This window comes from Theropithecus gelada, chromosome 16, assembly GCF_003255815.1.
Source record: "Theropithecus gelada isolate Dixy chromosome 16, Tgel_1.0, whole genome shotgun sequence".
NCBI lineage: Eukaryota > Metazoa > Chordata > Mammalia > Primates > Cercopithecidae > Theropithecus > Theropithecus gelada.
The window spans coordinates 72,972,196-72,988,392 of NC_037684.1; the positions used below are offsets into that span (position 1 = coordinate 72,972,196).

The 16,197-nt window shown below is 37.6% G+C and overlaps 1 protein-coding gene across 1 annotated transcript in view; it reads right to left on the reverse strand.

Annotated features, from left to right (window-relative positions):
* Positions 1 to 250: 250 nt before the first annotated feature.
* The window catches only part of LOC112610185 (coiled-coil domain-containing protein 144A-like), a 90,088-nt gene continuing 74,141 nt past the window's right edge, over positions 251 to 16,197 (reverse strand). Inside the window, exons 13-17 of the mRNA XM_025363509.1 lie at positions 9,616 to 9,909; positions 8,797 to 9,017; positions 7,174 to 7,378; positions 886 to 928; positions 251 to 303 (exon numbers count right to left, since the gene is read on the reverse strand). Of these exons, the coding sequence (XP_025219294.1) occupies positions 251 to 303; positions 886 to 928; positions 7,174 to 7,378; positions 8,797 to 9,017; positions 9,616 to 9,909 (816 nt within the window). The remainder of the gene's footprint in view (positions 304 to 885; positions 929 to 7,173; positions 7,379 to 8,796; positions 9,018 to 9,615; positions 9,910 to 16,197) is intronic.

Here is a 16,197-nt window from a genome sequence, read left to right on the forward strand (position 1 = left end):
AGGCGAAGCTTGCAGTGAGCTGAGATCCGGCCACTGCACTCCAGCCTGGGTGACAGAGCAAGACTCTGTCTCACAAAAAAAAAAAAAAAAAAAAAAAAAAAAAAAAAAAAAAAACCCTTCAAAAAAATCAATGAACCCAGGAGTTGGTTTTTTGAAAAGATCAACAAAATTGATAGACCGTTAGCAAGACTAATAAAGAAGAAAAGACAGAAGAATCAAACAGATGCAATAAAAAATGAAAAAGGGGATATCACCACCAATCCCCCCACTGTGGAGTTCTGTGCAGTCCAGTTTGGCTGGATGCTAGAGCAAAGCGGCAGAGCACAGTTAGTGGTGAGAGATAAACCTGAGTAACATGACAAGAACCAAATGAATGTGGGTGTTTATATTCCATGTTAAGAATTTTGGAACATTTCCTGAGGGCAAAAGTAAACCAAAGACACTGTAAATGACTGGAGACTTAAAGTGTTACCTCTCAAGTGACTGTTTATAAACTGTAACTGCTTGACTAGGTTACTAGATGAGACTGGAGTGTTTTGGCCTTAAAAATCACTACCATAACCCTGAGAAGCTGATGATGCCTTTGTTTTCTGAGAATAGTTTCTGTGTGCTGGCTGACAGTTCCATAGGGATGGTAGAAGTGAAGTATAGAGCCAGACTTCTTGATTTTTCTTTTTCAAGTTATGGAATGTGATGAATTCATGAGGCATAAGTATGCTCTTCATTATACATGTTCAATTTTTCACATCTTTTATCAGATGTGTGTAAGAAAGAATATTTAATGTAGTATCTATTAGCCCAAGAATGGAAAGGGATGTCATTTGCAGTTTATTTTAGACATATATTACTTAATCCAAATTTAATTCATAAATTTTGGTAACATACCTGTTACTTCTGTAGTTATATCATTTTGCAACTTCTGCTGCATCTGAAATAAGACAAATATTATTTATAATGTTTAAGAAGAGACATTATCATGGTAAGGAGCATCAATTACAAAACATGGCCTTTAAATAATGCTTTTAGAGACCAGACCTAACTTGAAGAATGCTTATATTTAAGAAAATCACATAAATTCCTATTTTAAGTTTAGATAATGGAGAACATATATGTGTTATGCTGTTTAATCTCACAAAAGTACAATTAATATTGGTCTGTTGGATCTACATCATTTCAAAAGTGTGATGTTTTCCCTTATTAGTACAGAGGTTAAACAATTCAAGTCATATTTTGCAATGAATTCATTACTTTCCCATTCTTATCAAAACTCTGCCTTTTATCAAGGTCTAATCAGTTTTTCACTCTAATGAATAGTTCCTTAAAATGAACTCTCCATTATCCACTTTTAGAAAATAGTAATTTTAAAGTATGTTCTTTGCTATTAATTCAGCACAGAATCTTTAATACATACTTGAAGAAAGCAGTATTGTTGTGATGCCATGTGAAAGTTCCACTGGAAAAATATTATGATATTTATTATGATTAACATTTCTTTATTTATATAGATGCAAAGATTTCAGAAAATTTACATGAAAACAAGAATATAGGTTAGAGCCAGTTTTCAATCTTAGTTTCTTTGATTCAGTAATGTCTAGAATTAAAAACTAGGAAAACAATATAGAGTTATTTAACTGCAACTTTGATTTCTTTTCAGAAATTAGTACCCATTTTTTGAAGCATCTGGCAAGTTATAGTTACCTACTTAATTATGAAAGATGTGGGAATATTTCAAACTTATTGCCAGTGTCTCTATCTAGAGTGCTCTTATTTAAACCTTTTGTAGAATAGGTATTCTCTCACTAAATGCCCAGAACAGGGTCTGAGATAGTTTATGGTGATAACGATAATGATATCTAATGCCTTTACAAATTTTAGGTGTCAAGTCAGTTTTTCTTTTTTTTTACTAACAGGTTTACCAATATTTTGAGACTCCTTTCCATAACATTTCTGTGACAAAAACATTATAGATAGGCTTTATAAAGTAACATGACAACAGCATTACCAGCCAGGCCATATAAAAGTAGTAATTCAACACCAGATAAAGGAGAAAGCCTTTCTTCAAAGAACACTAGATATTGTCATTCATAAACACTACATAAAAAGTACATTTTTACATGATTCAAATTAAGACACTACTACTGTAATGTTTTTATCTTTTCTCCAAAACACTCTTCTGGCTAAATATTTCTAATGTAATAGATTTTATTATTTCTTTATACCCCATTCACAAATATTTTCATAACACCTCAATTTTGTTAACATAAAAATGAAATAATCCTAACAAATTGCTTACTTTTATACTTGTTGGGAACAAGTCCCCCAAAATCTGGCCATAAACTGGCCCCAAAACTGGCCATAAACAAAATCTCTGCAGCACTGTGACATGTTCATGATGGCCATGTGACATGTTCATGATGGCCATAACGCCCTCGCTGGAAGGTTGTGGGTTTACTGGAGTGAGGACAAAGAACACCTGGCCCGCCCAGGGCGGAAAACCGCTTAAAGGCATTCTTAAGCTACAAACAGTAGCATGAGCAATCTGTGCCTTAAGGACACGCTCCTGCTGCAGTTAACTAGCCCAACTTATTCCTTTAATTCGGCTCATCCCTTCATTTCCCATAAGGAATACTTTTAGTTAATTTAACATCTATAGAAACAATGCTAATGACTGGTTTGCTGTTAATAAATACATGGGCAAATCTCTGCTCACGGCTCTCAGCTCTGAATGCTGTGAGACCCCTGATTTTCCACTTCACACCTCTATATTTCTGTGTGTGTGTCTTTAATTCCTCTAGCGCCACTGGGTTAGGGTCTCCCCGACCGAGCTGGTCTCGGCAATACTGAAGAAATCATAACTCTGTAGAGAGAGAATACTTTTTGTATAACAACTTTAAGTAAAGGTCATTTTCTCTCCAAACTCTTCAACAAGAGTACATGGTAGAAGTCACTGCCTATCTTCCAACCCAGAGTGGACTAACCCTACATCAATTCTCTTCCAGCCTTTCCCTGATCCTTGAATATTTCACCACATAAATGACAGTGGAGGGCAGCTGCCTTTGGGAAAGAGATCCCAGGTCAGATGCAAAAGCAGAGGGAAAAAGAACAGGCCCAGAACACAGGGAGGGAGCGCCTCTGGGATGGGAACCCAAAAGCTTAGGAAAGGGGTTTTGAGTGTTGATGGTTCCAATTTTTTCCTGGCCAGTTAAAGGCCGGGGTGGCTTTACCTATTTTCAGAAGTAAAAACAGGCAAATATTAAGCGACTTTTAAAAAGTCCTTTCATTTTATTTTTGCTTTGCCATTAAATCACACATTTTCCTCATATTTCCCTTCACAGAAATTCAGAATTGTTGTCCCCCATTGAACCACTTAATACAGTGCCTGGCACAGCTAACAGAAGGGAAAAGGAGAGAAAAGTGTCTTGATGACATTAATTACTGTCTTATTCAGTGAGACAAGGGGACCGGGCCATCGATGGCTTTTGTAGTGTGCAGAGCAATAGCTCAGGAGAAACTGAACATCGCCAGAGGATATAAAAGAGCTTAGTAAACTGTTAATTTTCACTTTATACAACATACTAAATCAAAAGCTACACTAGCTCCTTATGGAGCAAAATACATAAACTTTTTAATAACATTGCTCCTCCTGTCTCCGTGGCCTTTCTCTTTATCTCCAGGTGGGGATTATGTCTCAGACGGTGGAGGAAGTCCAACATCAACAATGCGAGCACATCTGCAAATATATTTACACTTTTTCATTAAAAATATAAGTAGGTGGGAAAGTTATACAGGGGAGAACATAAGTACCAGCATACTTTAGCTAATTAGTAGGATTCTCTTAGAAATGACCCTTTTCAAGCTATGTCCCCTAGAAATCTAAGGTTCCACAGAGGATGCTGAAGGATTAGGGGATAAGAAAGTCACGGTTTCAGAGCACTGATCCTTCCTTTAGTCAGACAGCACTGCTTCTGCTTTCTATAAAGTGGTTTCATGCAATTTAAAAAAGTTCTATTCTTTAAAAAAAAAAAAAAAAAGAGTTTTACTTAAAGGTATGAATGTCACTGATTTAGTCAAAGTCCCTAATTTTATAAAAGAAACAAAACAGGCTCAGAGAGACTGCAGCTTGCCTGAGGTCAGAAAGCCAATTAGTTGCAAGCCAGGAGTGGGTGGCTTCAGATCTTTCACTGAGCTTGGAGTTATTCTATGCCCCTAGCTGCTTCGTTCATATTTGGAAAAGAAACACAGATTTTAAAAAATAACTCAGAGAGGCCAGGTGTGGTGGCTCACGCCTGTAATCCCAGCACTTTGGAAGGCCGAAGTGGGTGGATCACAAGGTTAGGAGTTCGAGACCAGCCTGGCCAATATGGTGAAACCCTGTCTCTACTAAAATTACAAAAATTAGTCAGGTGTGGTGGTGCACACCTGTAGTCCCAGCTACTCAGGAGGCTGAGGCAGGAGAAGCGCTGGAACCCAGGAGGCAGAAGTTGCAGTGAGCCAGCCTGGGTGACAGAGTGAGACTCTGTCTTAAAAAACAACAACAACAACAACAAAAACTCAGAGAAAATGCATCTATAAACTGTCACGATGCGCTCTAATGTTTAAGCATGAGACAAAAAAAGTAGCTCTCCAAGGTAAGTTTGAATAAAATTTAAACAACAATTAGTATAATAACTTCTGCTAGTACCAATTGAGACACTCAATTTATAAAGAACACATTTTTCAAACTGCAGAGCAGAAAACTTGAAGGAGAAAATCTTCAGTTGAACCAAGCAACCAGAAATCGAGAAAACTGTTCCTTAAAATAACTATTCATTCTCCTCCAAATAAGACTTGGTTTATGAAAATCAATCAACAAGGCGATCATCCATGTTGTGAGTTATAGAAAAACTGAAAACACAAAACAGATTTCTCTTTACCATCTAGCATACGTCTGTCCAACATTAATTGGTACAAAGATGTGGACTTAATTTCAATTATCACTTAAATCCAGCCAGAAATGATAGGAAACGCTTCATTTCCCTGGCCTCAGGTTTCAAGTGAGGGCTTAGACTCTCTGCCTACAGCTTCCTCTTGAGAAGATGTCAGATCTACCTAATGGGTGAATTTGGGCAAAGCATACAGTGTGCTTGCTTGGCTCAGGATCTCTTTCAAAAGATGTGTCTGCCCACGGTGACATGAGTTCAGGTTTGCTGTCATCTCTGCAGTAAGCAGCATGCAACTGCGATGGGTGTCAAGCATTTGTTTTCTCCACTTAAAACTCTGTGGGTTAGTGCCTGATCTGGGATAAAATACTGTGGCTGCACATCTGAGCCACATCCTCCCATTAGTTATCATGAGTCTGTGATAGAGCTAGTGTGTTGATGTCCATCTGACTCCAGTGTTCTGAACTCAGAAGGGAACGAGGAGCACCATTTGCTGCCTATCCACCACAGCCTGAACAAGATGACTGTATAACACTTACAGAAATAGTTTCTTCTTCCTTGACTTTCTAATCTTACCACATATTCTTTCTAATCTTACCACATATGCTGATCATCTCATTTTTTTCAGAAACATAAAACCTAAGCAAACAATATGATTAAAAATATCAGCTAGCTGGGCTCTTGCAATCTATGTATTAAAATAATCATTTAATGCATTCTCTTTTAAGCTATTTGGCCGCAGTGCTGTCTAAGAAACCTTAGATTTGCTCTTCTATGATTTGTTAGGACATGAAATAGCCAGGTAAATACAACAAGGTTGAGGCTCATTCCATGTGGGCCTGTGCTTTTCTGTGCATTAAGGAGACCATAAAAACATCAAAACTATAAGCAAATGTGGACCGATTAAAAATTTTAAAAACAACAATATACACAAAGAAAACTATTTATTTTTGTTCAAACAAATGCTTTCTGGATTTTGTAATTTTTTAAGAGATAGAATCTTGCTATGTTGCCCAGTCTGGAGTGCTGCAGTGCTCTAGCTACTCACAGGAATAATCATTGCGCACTGCAGCTTTGAACTCCTGAGCTCAAGTGATCTTTCTGCCTCAGCCTCAGGAGTAGCTGGGACTACAGGTGTGTGCCACTGTGCCCAGCTTTTGTAATTTTCCCCCAGTTGAAAAAATGGACAAATGTTAGACAAATACCTTAATCTGGGTCAAGCATAGCTGAACTACGTTTTTTTTTTTTTTTTTTCCCTTACCGACTCTATAGTTGATATAGCTTGTCATTCTTGGATTCATTTTGAAATCCCCAGAAATAGACTCTTACTCTGAGTGAAACCACATGGTTGAACTAAAAGGTTCCTGTTACATGTCCAGGGGAGATGTCCATGTGCAGCTTTACATGGAATTTGGGGTATTAAGAACAGAATTGATTCTGTTTGGTCACATTTGCTATTGAAGGACTCTAGATATCATTGCCATCTTAGTCACCAATCACTCCAGTTATGGCCAAGTAGAGAGACATAACTTATGTGAGCTTTACTTTAAAAATTCAAATATTTGTTTCATTTAACTATTTCAAAACCCTGTACAACCACATAACAATAGACACATTTTACGAAAATTGGGATTAAAACACTGTAAGTGCAATAGCAATTTTTATACAACTTTTTATAACCAGATGTACTCATGTAAGAAAATCACAAAACTTTTAACTTAAAGAACAGATTAATCAAGTGTTGCAGGTTTATATAACATATAAAAGTATTCACCTTGGATCCTTTTAAATAATAAACATCCATGTGTGGTTAGTGTTTGGACACCAATCATTCACATACGACGAGGGGTAGAAAATCTGAGATGATGCAGAAAAACTTTAAAAGTGACCCCACGCACACTAAACCCTTTAAAAGTGAACCCCAGACAAACTAAAATCAGTTAGTAAGACAAAGCACATCAAAGTATACCTTTGGTTAAAATCTAACTTAATTGCAGTTTTTAAAGAAATTTAAAATGTGTCAGTTTGGTTGCGTTTATTGAATAAAGTTAACAAAGGAGTAATCTCTTATGAATGAGAGCTCCAGGGACTTAAAAATAACTGTAAAATTTCTGTCTCCTCTCTTTATTAACACAGATTAATTATTACCTTTACTTGACCATACACAAGACAATTAAGTAACTGAGTATTTCACCAAATAACATACAAGAATTAGATCAGACATGTGAACACCAAAGGAAAAAAGATAACTAACCTTCAACAAGTAGCTCTCCATGCTCTCAGGAGCAGACTTCTTTTTTCTTGGAATATGTTTTCTGTTGAGATCTTCACTATCATTAAGATTTCCAGCACAAGGTGGCTCTAGGATGGGCCTTGTACTACAAGCAGCGAATGGAGATCTGGTCAGCTCTTTCTTCACAGTAAGTTGCGCACTGACCTCTGCTATCTTCTCATTAGTTCTATGAAGATTGCAAAAGACAAACGCTTAGTATTTCCTTTTTTCCTAAATGATTCCTAAATGACTTCAATTGTTCTAAAAGTTGCCATAAGAGTAAATAGAATATACCATAAGCCGTGTTTTAACTCTGAAAATGTGTTAGAGCATGCCTACTGTATCCAATTATAGTTTTAACATTGTTCTAAAGAAGTACATATGTTTCTAGGGGGATTTCTAACAAACAAGTAGTTCAAACGAGGGAGGGGACAGAAAAGACTATCAATGATGTATCGCTTCACAGTTAACACTTGTTGCCTGTCTGGAATGACTCTACTTACAAGATTCTTAAGATGCCATTAGAATTACTTGTATTCCAAGGGTAACTATGTGAAATGATGAAGATATTAATTAGCTTGACAAAATAACCATTTCATTGCATATAAATATATCAAAACATCACATTGTATTCCTTAAATATATACAATTAAAAAACTAAAAGTAAAAATACAAGCTAGAAATACTTGTATTTAGTAAAACAGAGATTTTCTAAAAAACTATCTCTCAAAGACATTTTCAAACAATTGTTTTCACCGCCCTTGTACTTTTCACCCATTATCTGGAAAAAAATTGAGCATTTGTCACTGAGGAATCATTCAGGGCGACTTTTCCTAGGGGAGAATAAGACTGCTGAAATCAAAGAGAACTAAAGCAGCATCGAGGACAATCAGCTCCTAACACTGTGGCCCATGCACCAGAGGTGGGGCCTGCCTTTTCTGTCTTCCACATACCCGCTCAGGCTGACCAAGGTGTTATTTTTTATCACTTAGTAAGTTATACTTCCCTTCAACCCTATGTTAATCATTCTCTACTTCACAGGTGTGCCTTTATGTGGACTGGAAAAACGATACAGAACACTTCTTCTCAAGGCACCCTCTAATGATCACAGTCAAGCAAAGTGAATTTACTGAGTGCCAGAATGTGCCCAGAGTAGTCGTACTTGACCCTTTCGGTTTTCAGCTGTCATCTTCCAAAAATTAAATTCATTAATATTTCAAATAAAGGGAATACGGACAAACAAGTTTTATAATGGCATCACTGTCTAAATTATGAAGCTTCACAAATACTTAGCTGAAACCCTAATAGATCAGGTTAACTATATAAGAATATTAAGGGGTGGGGGGAAGTCACGTAAAACCAAAAGCTGGAGAGACATGAACTGTCCTGGACTAAGATGTTAAAGGTTATGTTCATTTACTATTTTCAATTTTACTTAAAGGTTAAGCTTATTTACTATTTATAATTTACAATTTTCCAAAATTGTATAATCTAGTAAGCTTTCACTTCCCACAAATCTCCTGAATCTGTTTCACTAAAAGTTATGCTTTTGAAGGCAAATTAATGAGCTTAACTTATTTTCTATGATTCTGTGTACTGACTTACCTATTCAGTTCATTTGACAAGGATTCTCTAACTTTTACTTCTTCTAGGTAGAGTTCCTTATATCTTTCCAATTCGGTTTTATTAAAGTCGGCTGACGAAGTGTTTATTCTGGAGATTTCAGATTCCAGATTTTTGATTGTGAGTTCCATCTGAGTTTTTACTGAAGTAGTATTATCCTCCCTTAACTGTGCTAACTGTTCTTGAGATACTGCTGCTTGTTTCTAAAATAAATTAAAAGGGAACATTTTAAAAGTAATTATAACCTGAATAATTACTGTGTATTTGTTTCCTTTTGTTCAGAGTCAGTGATTCTGAGAACAATTTTAAGTATGTGATTCAGAGAACAATTTTAAGAACAATGTGAAGAAAGAAAGAAGCTCAAGCTTAACATATTATCAGTACCAACTGCATTAATAATTGAATCTGAATTGTAGAACAATTCTGCAAAGAATGACAGAATCAAGTTTACATTTTAAAAGTGGAACAATGTAACTTAAAAGCAGTTCAACAGTATGGTATAATTTCTAAATCACAATTTTTTTTTTTTACTTTTTCTATTAGTCTTGTATTATGCCAACTGGCTTTAGTAATCAAATGATTCTCTAGTGATAATTATTATTATGGAAGATCAATTTAGTTATAAGAATAAGAATGAAGGAAACGAAAATATTTAAATGGAGAAACAAATACCACCTTCCTTCTAGAAGTCTACCAAACAAATTGCTGTCAGGAAAGTAGAGAAAACACGTATGATGTATATATCCAAAATAAAATTTGCAGTGAAATGAATGAAAGCACATTACAGATAAATAAACCAACCTGCAAGGTGAGAATGGCTTCATTTAATTTTTCTGCTATCTCTTTCTTTGCTTTTTCTTTAATCAACAGTTTATGCTGTTCAGCTTCAACACATTCTAACATATTTCTCTCCATATAACTTTTGAGGTTTACTACTTCTCGTTTCAGCTGCTTCTTATTCTTCTGTAGTGTTTCACATTGCTTTTGTATTGCTTTCATAGAGAATAATGTCTGTTGAAGTTGAAGAACTTCATTCTCTGCATCCAGATGTAGACATCGTGAAGGTGCAGTTTCCTGTGCTTCTATAAGGTCAACCTGCATGAGTAAAACAATATAGTTTTGTAATGAAGAAGGTAGACTGAGAATGGTCTAATATAAAACTAATAATGTTTTAAATAAATTCAGTTGCAATAAAATGTTACCTATACTGTTATAGATTCATAAAATACAGACCCTTGGATTACTCAGAAAATTAAAAACAAAGTTAAAATCACCAGAATTCACAAAAATTTGTCCTTTACTTTCATCATCTTTGCCACACAACATTTGGACTTGATCTTAGACTTCTGCTTTCCTATGATTGTTTCATGGCTGTCCTCCTTAAAATGGCTCTAAGTCACCCCATTAGCACAAAGTCTCTTATTGCTGTAACCCACTATCATTCTCCATAATTTGTAATGAAGTTTTAAGGGCATCATATTGAATTATTTGGCCCTGAGTCAATAAATGGCTCCCATAATAAGACTCTGAAAATAAGACTCTAATGAATAAATCTTGAAAAAAAAATGGATTCCAATACCATAAGCCTTTTGCTGAACTGCAAATGTCTTATGCTAATTTGAGTTACATTTCAAAGAGTAATGATACTTGGAATTAAGAAGCAATCACATCTCCTAGTATAAAAGTTCAATGGCATGATCCATACCATTTTTCTGAAGAAAAATGGCTTAATTCAGTAGTATAGTCTTGTAATTCATTGTTACTTTACACAAAATAAGGGAGCACATTAAACAATGACAACAAAAAATTGCACTGAAATTTCAGTGGTGCTGAGTTGGACAGAACTGCTTTCCTTTAGAGGAAATAATTATGATTGTTTTTTATTTTATAAAGGTAAATGAAGCAGTGGTTTTAAAACATCTACAAATTGCTTGCCACTTCTCCCATGATATTCCCTCTCCTGAATACAAGCTGGCATTGACAACCAGCTTCTTGTGAACATAATGTGGCAGAACTGCTGGGTGACTTCTAAGGTGGGGTTACAAAAAGTCATACAGCTTCTACTTGACTCTTTCTCTCTAGGGACACTTGTCCTTAAAATGCAGCCAACATGCTGTGAGAAAGCCCAAACCACACCGTGAATCCTCATGTAGGTAGGTGTTCGAGCTGACTTCTCTAACTAACGTCCCAGCCAAAAGCCAGCTTCAAATGCTGCACAGGTGAATGAACAAGGCTTTAGACGATTCTAGTTCTCAGCTTTAAGTTGCCTCAGCTGATGCCAAGTAAAGAAAAAGTGAGCTGGCCCCACTGAGCCTTGCCTAAAACTGCAGATTGTGAACAAAATAGATGTTGTTTTGAAACACTGCATTTTGTTATATACCAAAAAATAACTAATACAGATATTGACACTACATATGGAATGCATAACAAAACAACAAAAACTACTAAAACATGTTGGATTATCATTGGACCAGGAGTTAAGTGGAAGATGAAAGGACCTACAGAAGAATAAGCATGAAAACAAAAAGAGTCTTAAAGAGACTGTTTGTGGAAGCCCAATGGTCCTCGAAGAAGATGGTAGGAAGGGTTTCATGGATAGTGAAGAAAATGATACTGGAACTTGAAGGAAATTGCACTGTTACTACACAGCCGCTGAAAGTAAAACCAATGCAAGAGATAAGCTAAAGAAAGACTACTACATACAAAGGAACCAGGACTTTCTGGGTTCAAGTATCTGTTTCCTTTTTATAGCCTCTCCACATGTCAGATTCCCAAATATAGACAGTCCTTGACTTAGCATGGTTCGACTCACCATTTTCTGACTTTTTCTAATAGTGTGAAAATGATATGTGTTGAGTAACAAAATGGTATGTGTAAGCCTCTTGGCTTACAGGGGTGGTTACATCAGGATAAAGTCACTGTAAATGGAAATTATTATAAATGGAAAACCCACCCACAACTTCTGATATTTGCAATTTATGATGGCCCATAAATTGAAAATATCAGTCATAACAAATGCAAACATCATCCAGACATAACCCCATCCTAACTTGAGGGGCACCTGTATTGCTGAGATAAATGGCCTCTGGGATAAGATCAAATCCAGGGTGCTGCCAGGAGAACACAGTCTGAAGGTGAAGCCAAGATTGTCAGTGTAAGACCCTTTCTTAAGACCTCAGAAAGATTTAAGGTGGTGCCTCAAATTCCCTTAAAGATCTTAAGGGTATATGCATCTTAAGGCACTGTCCTACTATAGCTTCACAGGAAGCACAAGGTGAAGTGCTCATCTCAAAGAGATCTGGACAAGAGGTTTTTCCATGACAAGAACCCAAGTAAAATTCACAAGAGACTCTAAGTATTTAAGAGAATCGTAGTAACAATAACACTGCTTGCTAGCTTGGATTAAAAGACACCAAGACAGTAAAAATGAAGAGGCCTTAGGACCTAAGAAGTTCTATAGGGAGAAAGCTGGCTGAAGAAACTACTTAGCTGAAAACATAGGTCATTGCTTATGAAAAGGATACAAAAAGGATACAACAAAGAACCAAGAAGGCAGCACAAACAACCACAGAGGATGGTTCCCACAAAGTCCAAATCAAAGAAGTGGAAGTACACATCAGGCTGTATTTCAGAACTGCTATGGTCTAGTATTTCGTTTGTGACTCCCATTTTCTCTCTGTTCAATAGGAGGGTCTCTAGCAGTTTAGAAGAATGCTGGGTGGGTGAGTTGTAGATAACTTGTACCTTTAGTTAAGTCTTTGTGTTGACAAGATATGCACTCAAGGGGTTATACCACAGAAACCACAACCCAGGGTGAATCCCTACTGGACGTGATAAAGATGGTAGGATCTTGAACTTCAAGCCTGAGCTTGCTGCCATATTAAATGAAACATGTATATGTGTGGTGGGGGGTTAGAATCTTGCACTTTAAGCCTGAGCCTGCCATACAAAATGAAACCTGTGTATAGGGTGGGAGGTAATAATTACAAATGAGTGTGTTTTTCAAGTGGTAGAAATTTTTAGAATTGTAGTTATAGGGCTAATTGTGCAGGTTTTAAAACATGTCTATACATTCCTTAATATGCACAGCATAGACAAAGATATCATCGAGATGGCTGACTGGGAATATCCAGCGCTCATCTCTTTGAAAAAGAAAAACCAAACCAGCAAGTAGGTAACCACACCTTGAGGAAAGCATCAAAGACAGCATACTGGAATTCAGCAGGAAATTGATAGGGATCCTCTGATGACAGAAGGAAAGGGAACTGAGGTAGCCAGTCCAGCCAGGATCATCTCAAAGCCAGGACAGATTCCCCCAAATCCCTAGCCCCACAGCCCCCTATACCTGTGGTAATAGGTAGTCACCTAATAGCCCACCAGGGAAACTGTTCTAGGTCAAAGGGATCCTAAGTGTGTGCTCTCCAGAGCCTGGGAGCCACCTGACTGATACCACTGCCACCACCAGCAGCCCTGTCCCCTTCAGTGACAGTACTATGCATACCTGTGCATATGTTTAGGAGGCCGGAGAACTGGCCCACTCAAGTGTACCATGAAGGAGCCTGAGAACAAGCCTGCCAAACCCACCAGGGGCAGTGCCCATGTGAGCCATATGAGAGCCTGAAGACAAGGCTACTTTGCTTGTTTCTGCTGTTGTTGCTTCAGTGCTCACATACACTGTCCAGGGCCCTGAGGAGCAGCCCACCCCAACCAGGTCTGTGTGCATTTACCCAGGCGCCATCTACCACTAACACCAAGGACAGTCCTACTGCCCCACCGGCACCTGCACAAGGCATCCAGGAGCATAAAGACAGGGCTGCCTCACCAGCCACTGACAAAGTCTCTTGCACATGCCTTCAGTGAACCTGTGGACAAACCTGCTCCACACACTGCCATAGGTACCCACCCAAATATTCCTCACAGGCGCCTAGAGAAATGCCCATGCAGCCCGCTTTCACCACTACCAGTGCCCATGCATGCTACCAAGGGATCCGAGGTCCGACCCCCAGCTGCTACTGTCATCTCCAGTGCCACAAGTGTCATCAAGGTCCTTTGGGCTGGCCTGCTACTGCCACCTCTGATCCCAGCACACACCACCTGGAGGCCCAAGGGCCAGCCCACTCAGGTACCCTACTGCCACCAAAAACTGGCAAGCCTGGCCTGGTGCTGCCAGTCTAGTACTTGTATATGCCATCAATGTGCCTGAGGACTGGCCTGCTGTCCTCCCCATCACCATCAAGGCCTCACCACAGCATCCCCCACTACTAACAATTACACCGTAAGCCACTGAGGAACTTACCTGACACTGATGTTGATTACAGCAGAAGAAAACATAAGTATATGGAGATTACACCAATGCACCTCCCCCATCATCAATGCCAAAGCACCATATTCAACCAACAACATAGATACATCTACAGAAAAAAGTCGACACCTAAAACTACACGAAGTGACTGTTACACCAGCTGCACAGCTATCAACATAAAGGACACAAGAAATACGAAAAATCAAAGAAACATGACACTTCCAAAGGAATACAGTAATTCTCCAGTAACAAATCCCAAAGAAAACAAAACCTATAAAATTCAAAATAATGATCTTAAGGAAACATAGTGAGATATACAATAATGCAAAGGAATCAGGAAAACAATTTATGATCTAAATAAGAAATTCAACAATGAAAAAGACAGCATTCAAAGGAACCAAACAGAAATCCTGGAACTGAGAATTCAGTACATAAAATAAAAACAACTGAAAATGTTGGCAATAGACTAGATCAAGCAGAAGAATGAATTTCTGAACTTGAAGAGAGGTCTTTATATGAGGTCAGACAAATAAAAAGCAAAAAGGAAAAAAAAAAAAGAAAAGAAAAAGAAAGAAGACAGTGTATGTTATATATGGGCCATCATGAGCCAAAAATTTTTCGAATATTGGGAGTTGCATAAACATCTAGATACAGATATCTCAAAGATCCCCAAAGAAATACAATTTAAAAAGTCTTCTCTGAGGCACATCACAGTCAAATGTTAAAAGTCAAAGACAAAGAGCAAGAGAAAAACACCAAGTCACATGCAAGGGAATCTGTATCAGACAAACAGCGTATTTCTCAGCAGAAACCTTAGAGGACAGGAGAGAATGAGATGATATATTTAATATACAGGAAGAAAGAGACTGCCTGTCAAGAATACTATATCCGGCAAAGCTATCCTTTAAAACTGAAAAACAGGGGCCAGGTGCAGTGGCTCATCCCTGTAATCCTAGCACTTTGGGAGGCCAAGGTGGGCAGATTGCCTGAGCTCAGGAGTTCAAGACCAGCCTGGGCAGTATGGCAAAACCCCATCTCTACTAAAAATACAAAAAAATTAGCCAAGCATGGTGGCTCATGCTTGTAGTCCCAGCTACTCAGGAGGTTGAGGCATGAAAATTGCTTGAACCTGGGAGGCAGAGGTTGCAGTGAACTGAGTTCATGCCACTGAACTCCAGCTGGGGCAACAGAGTGAGACTCTGTCTCCAATAAATAAATAAATAAAACTGAAAAAGAAATAACGTCTCAGACAAGCAAAACCTAAGGAATGCATCACCACTAGACTGATCCTACAAGAAATGCTTACAGGAGTCCTCAATCTGGAAGCAAAAAGACAGTGTCTACCACCATGAAAATCAAAAAACTATAAAACTCATTGGTAGAGCAGGTACAAAAATGAAAAAGAGAAAGGAATCAAACATTATCACTACAGGAAACCACTAAATTGTAGAGGTAAACAATAAAAGAGGAAAAAAGGAACAGAGGACAGACAAAACAATCACGAAACAATTATTAAAATGAAAGGAGTAAGTCCTCACCTATCAATAAAAACCTTGACTATACCTGATTTAAATTCCCCAAATAAAGATATAGATAGAATGGATGGATTACAAAAAAGACCAAATGATATGCTGCCTACAAGAAATTCACTTCACCTGTAAAGTCACATAGCTTGCAAGTGAAAGGATGGAAGGATATTCCATGCAAATGAAAACCAAAAGCACGCAGGAGTAGTTATATTTATATTAGACAAAATAGATCTTAAGTTAAACAAAAAAAGAGAAAAATAAGGTCATTATATAATAATAACAGGATCAATTCAGCAAGAGGATACAATAGTTATAAAGGTATATGCACTCAACACCTGAGCACACAGATATATAACGCAAACATCACTGAAACTAAAGAGACAGATAGTCCCCAGTACAATAATAGATAGGGACTCCAACACCTGACTTTCAGCATTGAAGGGATCATCTAAACAGAAAACTGACAAAGAAACATCAAAATGAACCTGCACTATAGACCACATGGACCTAGCTGACACTTATACATTTCATTAAAAAGCTGCAGAATATACA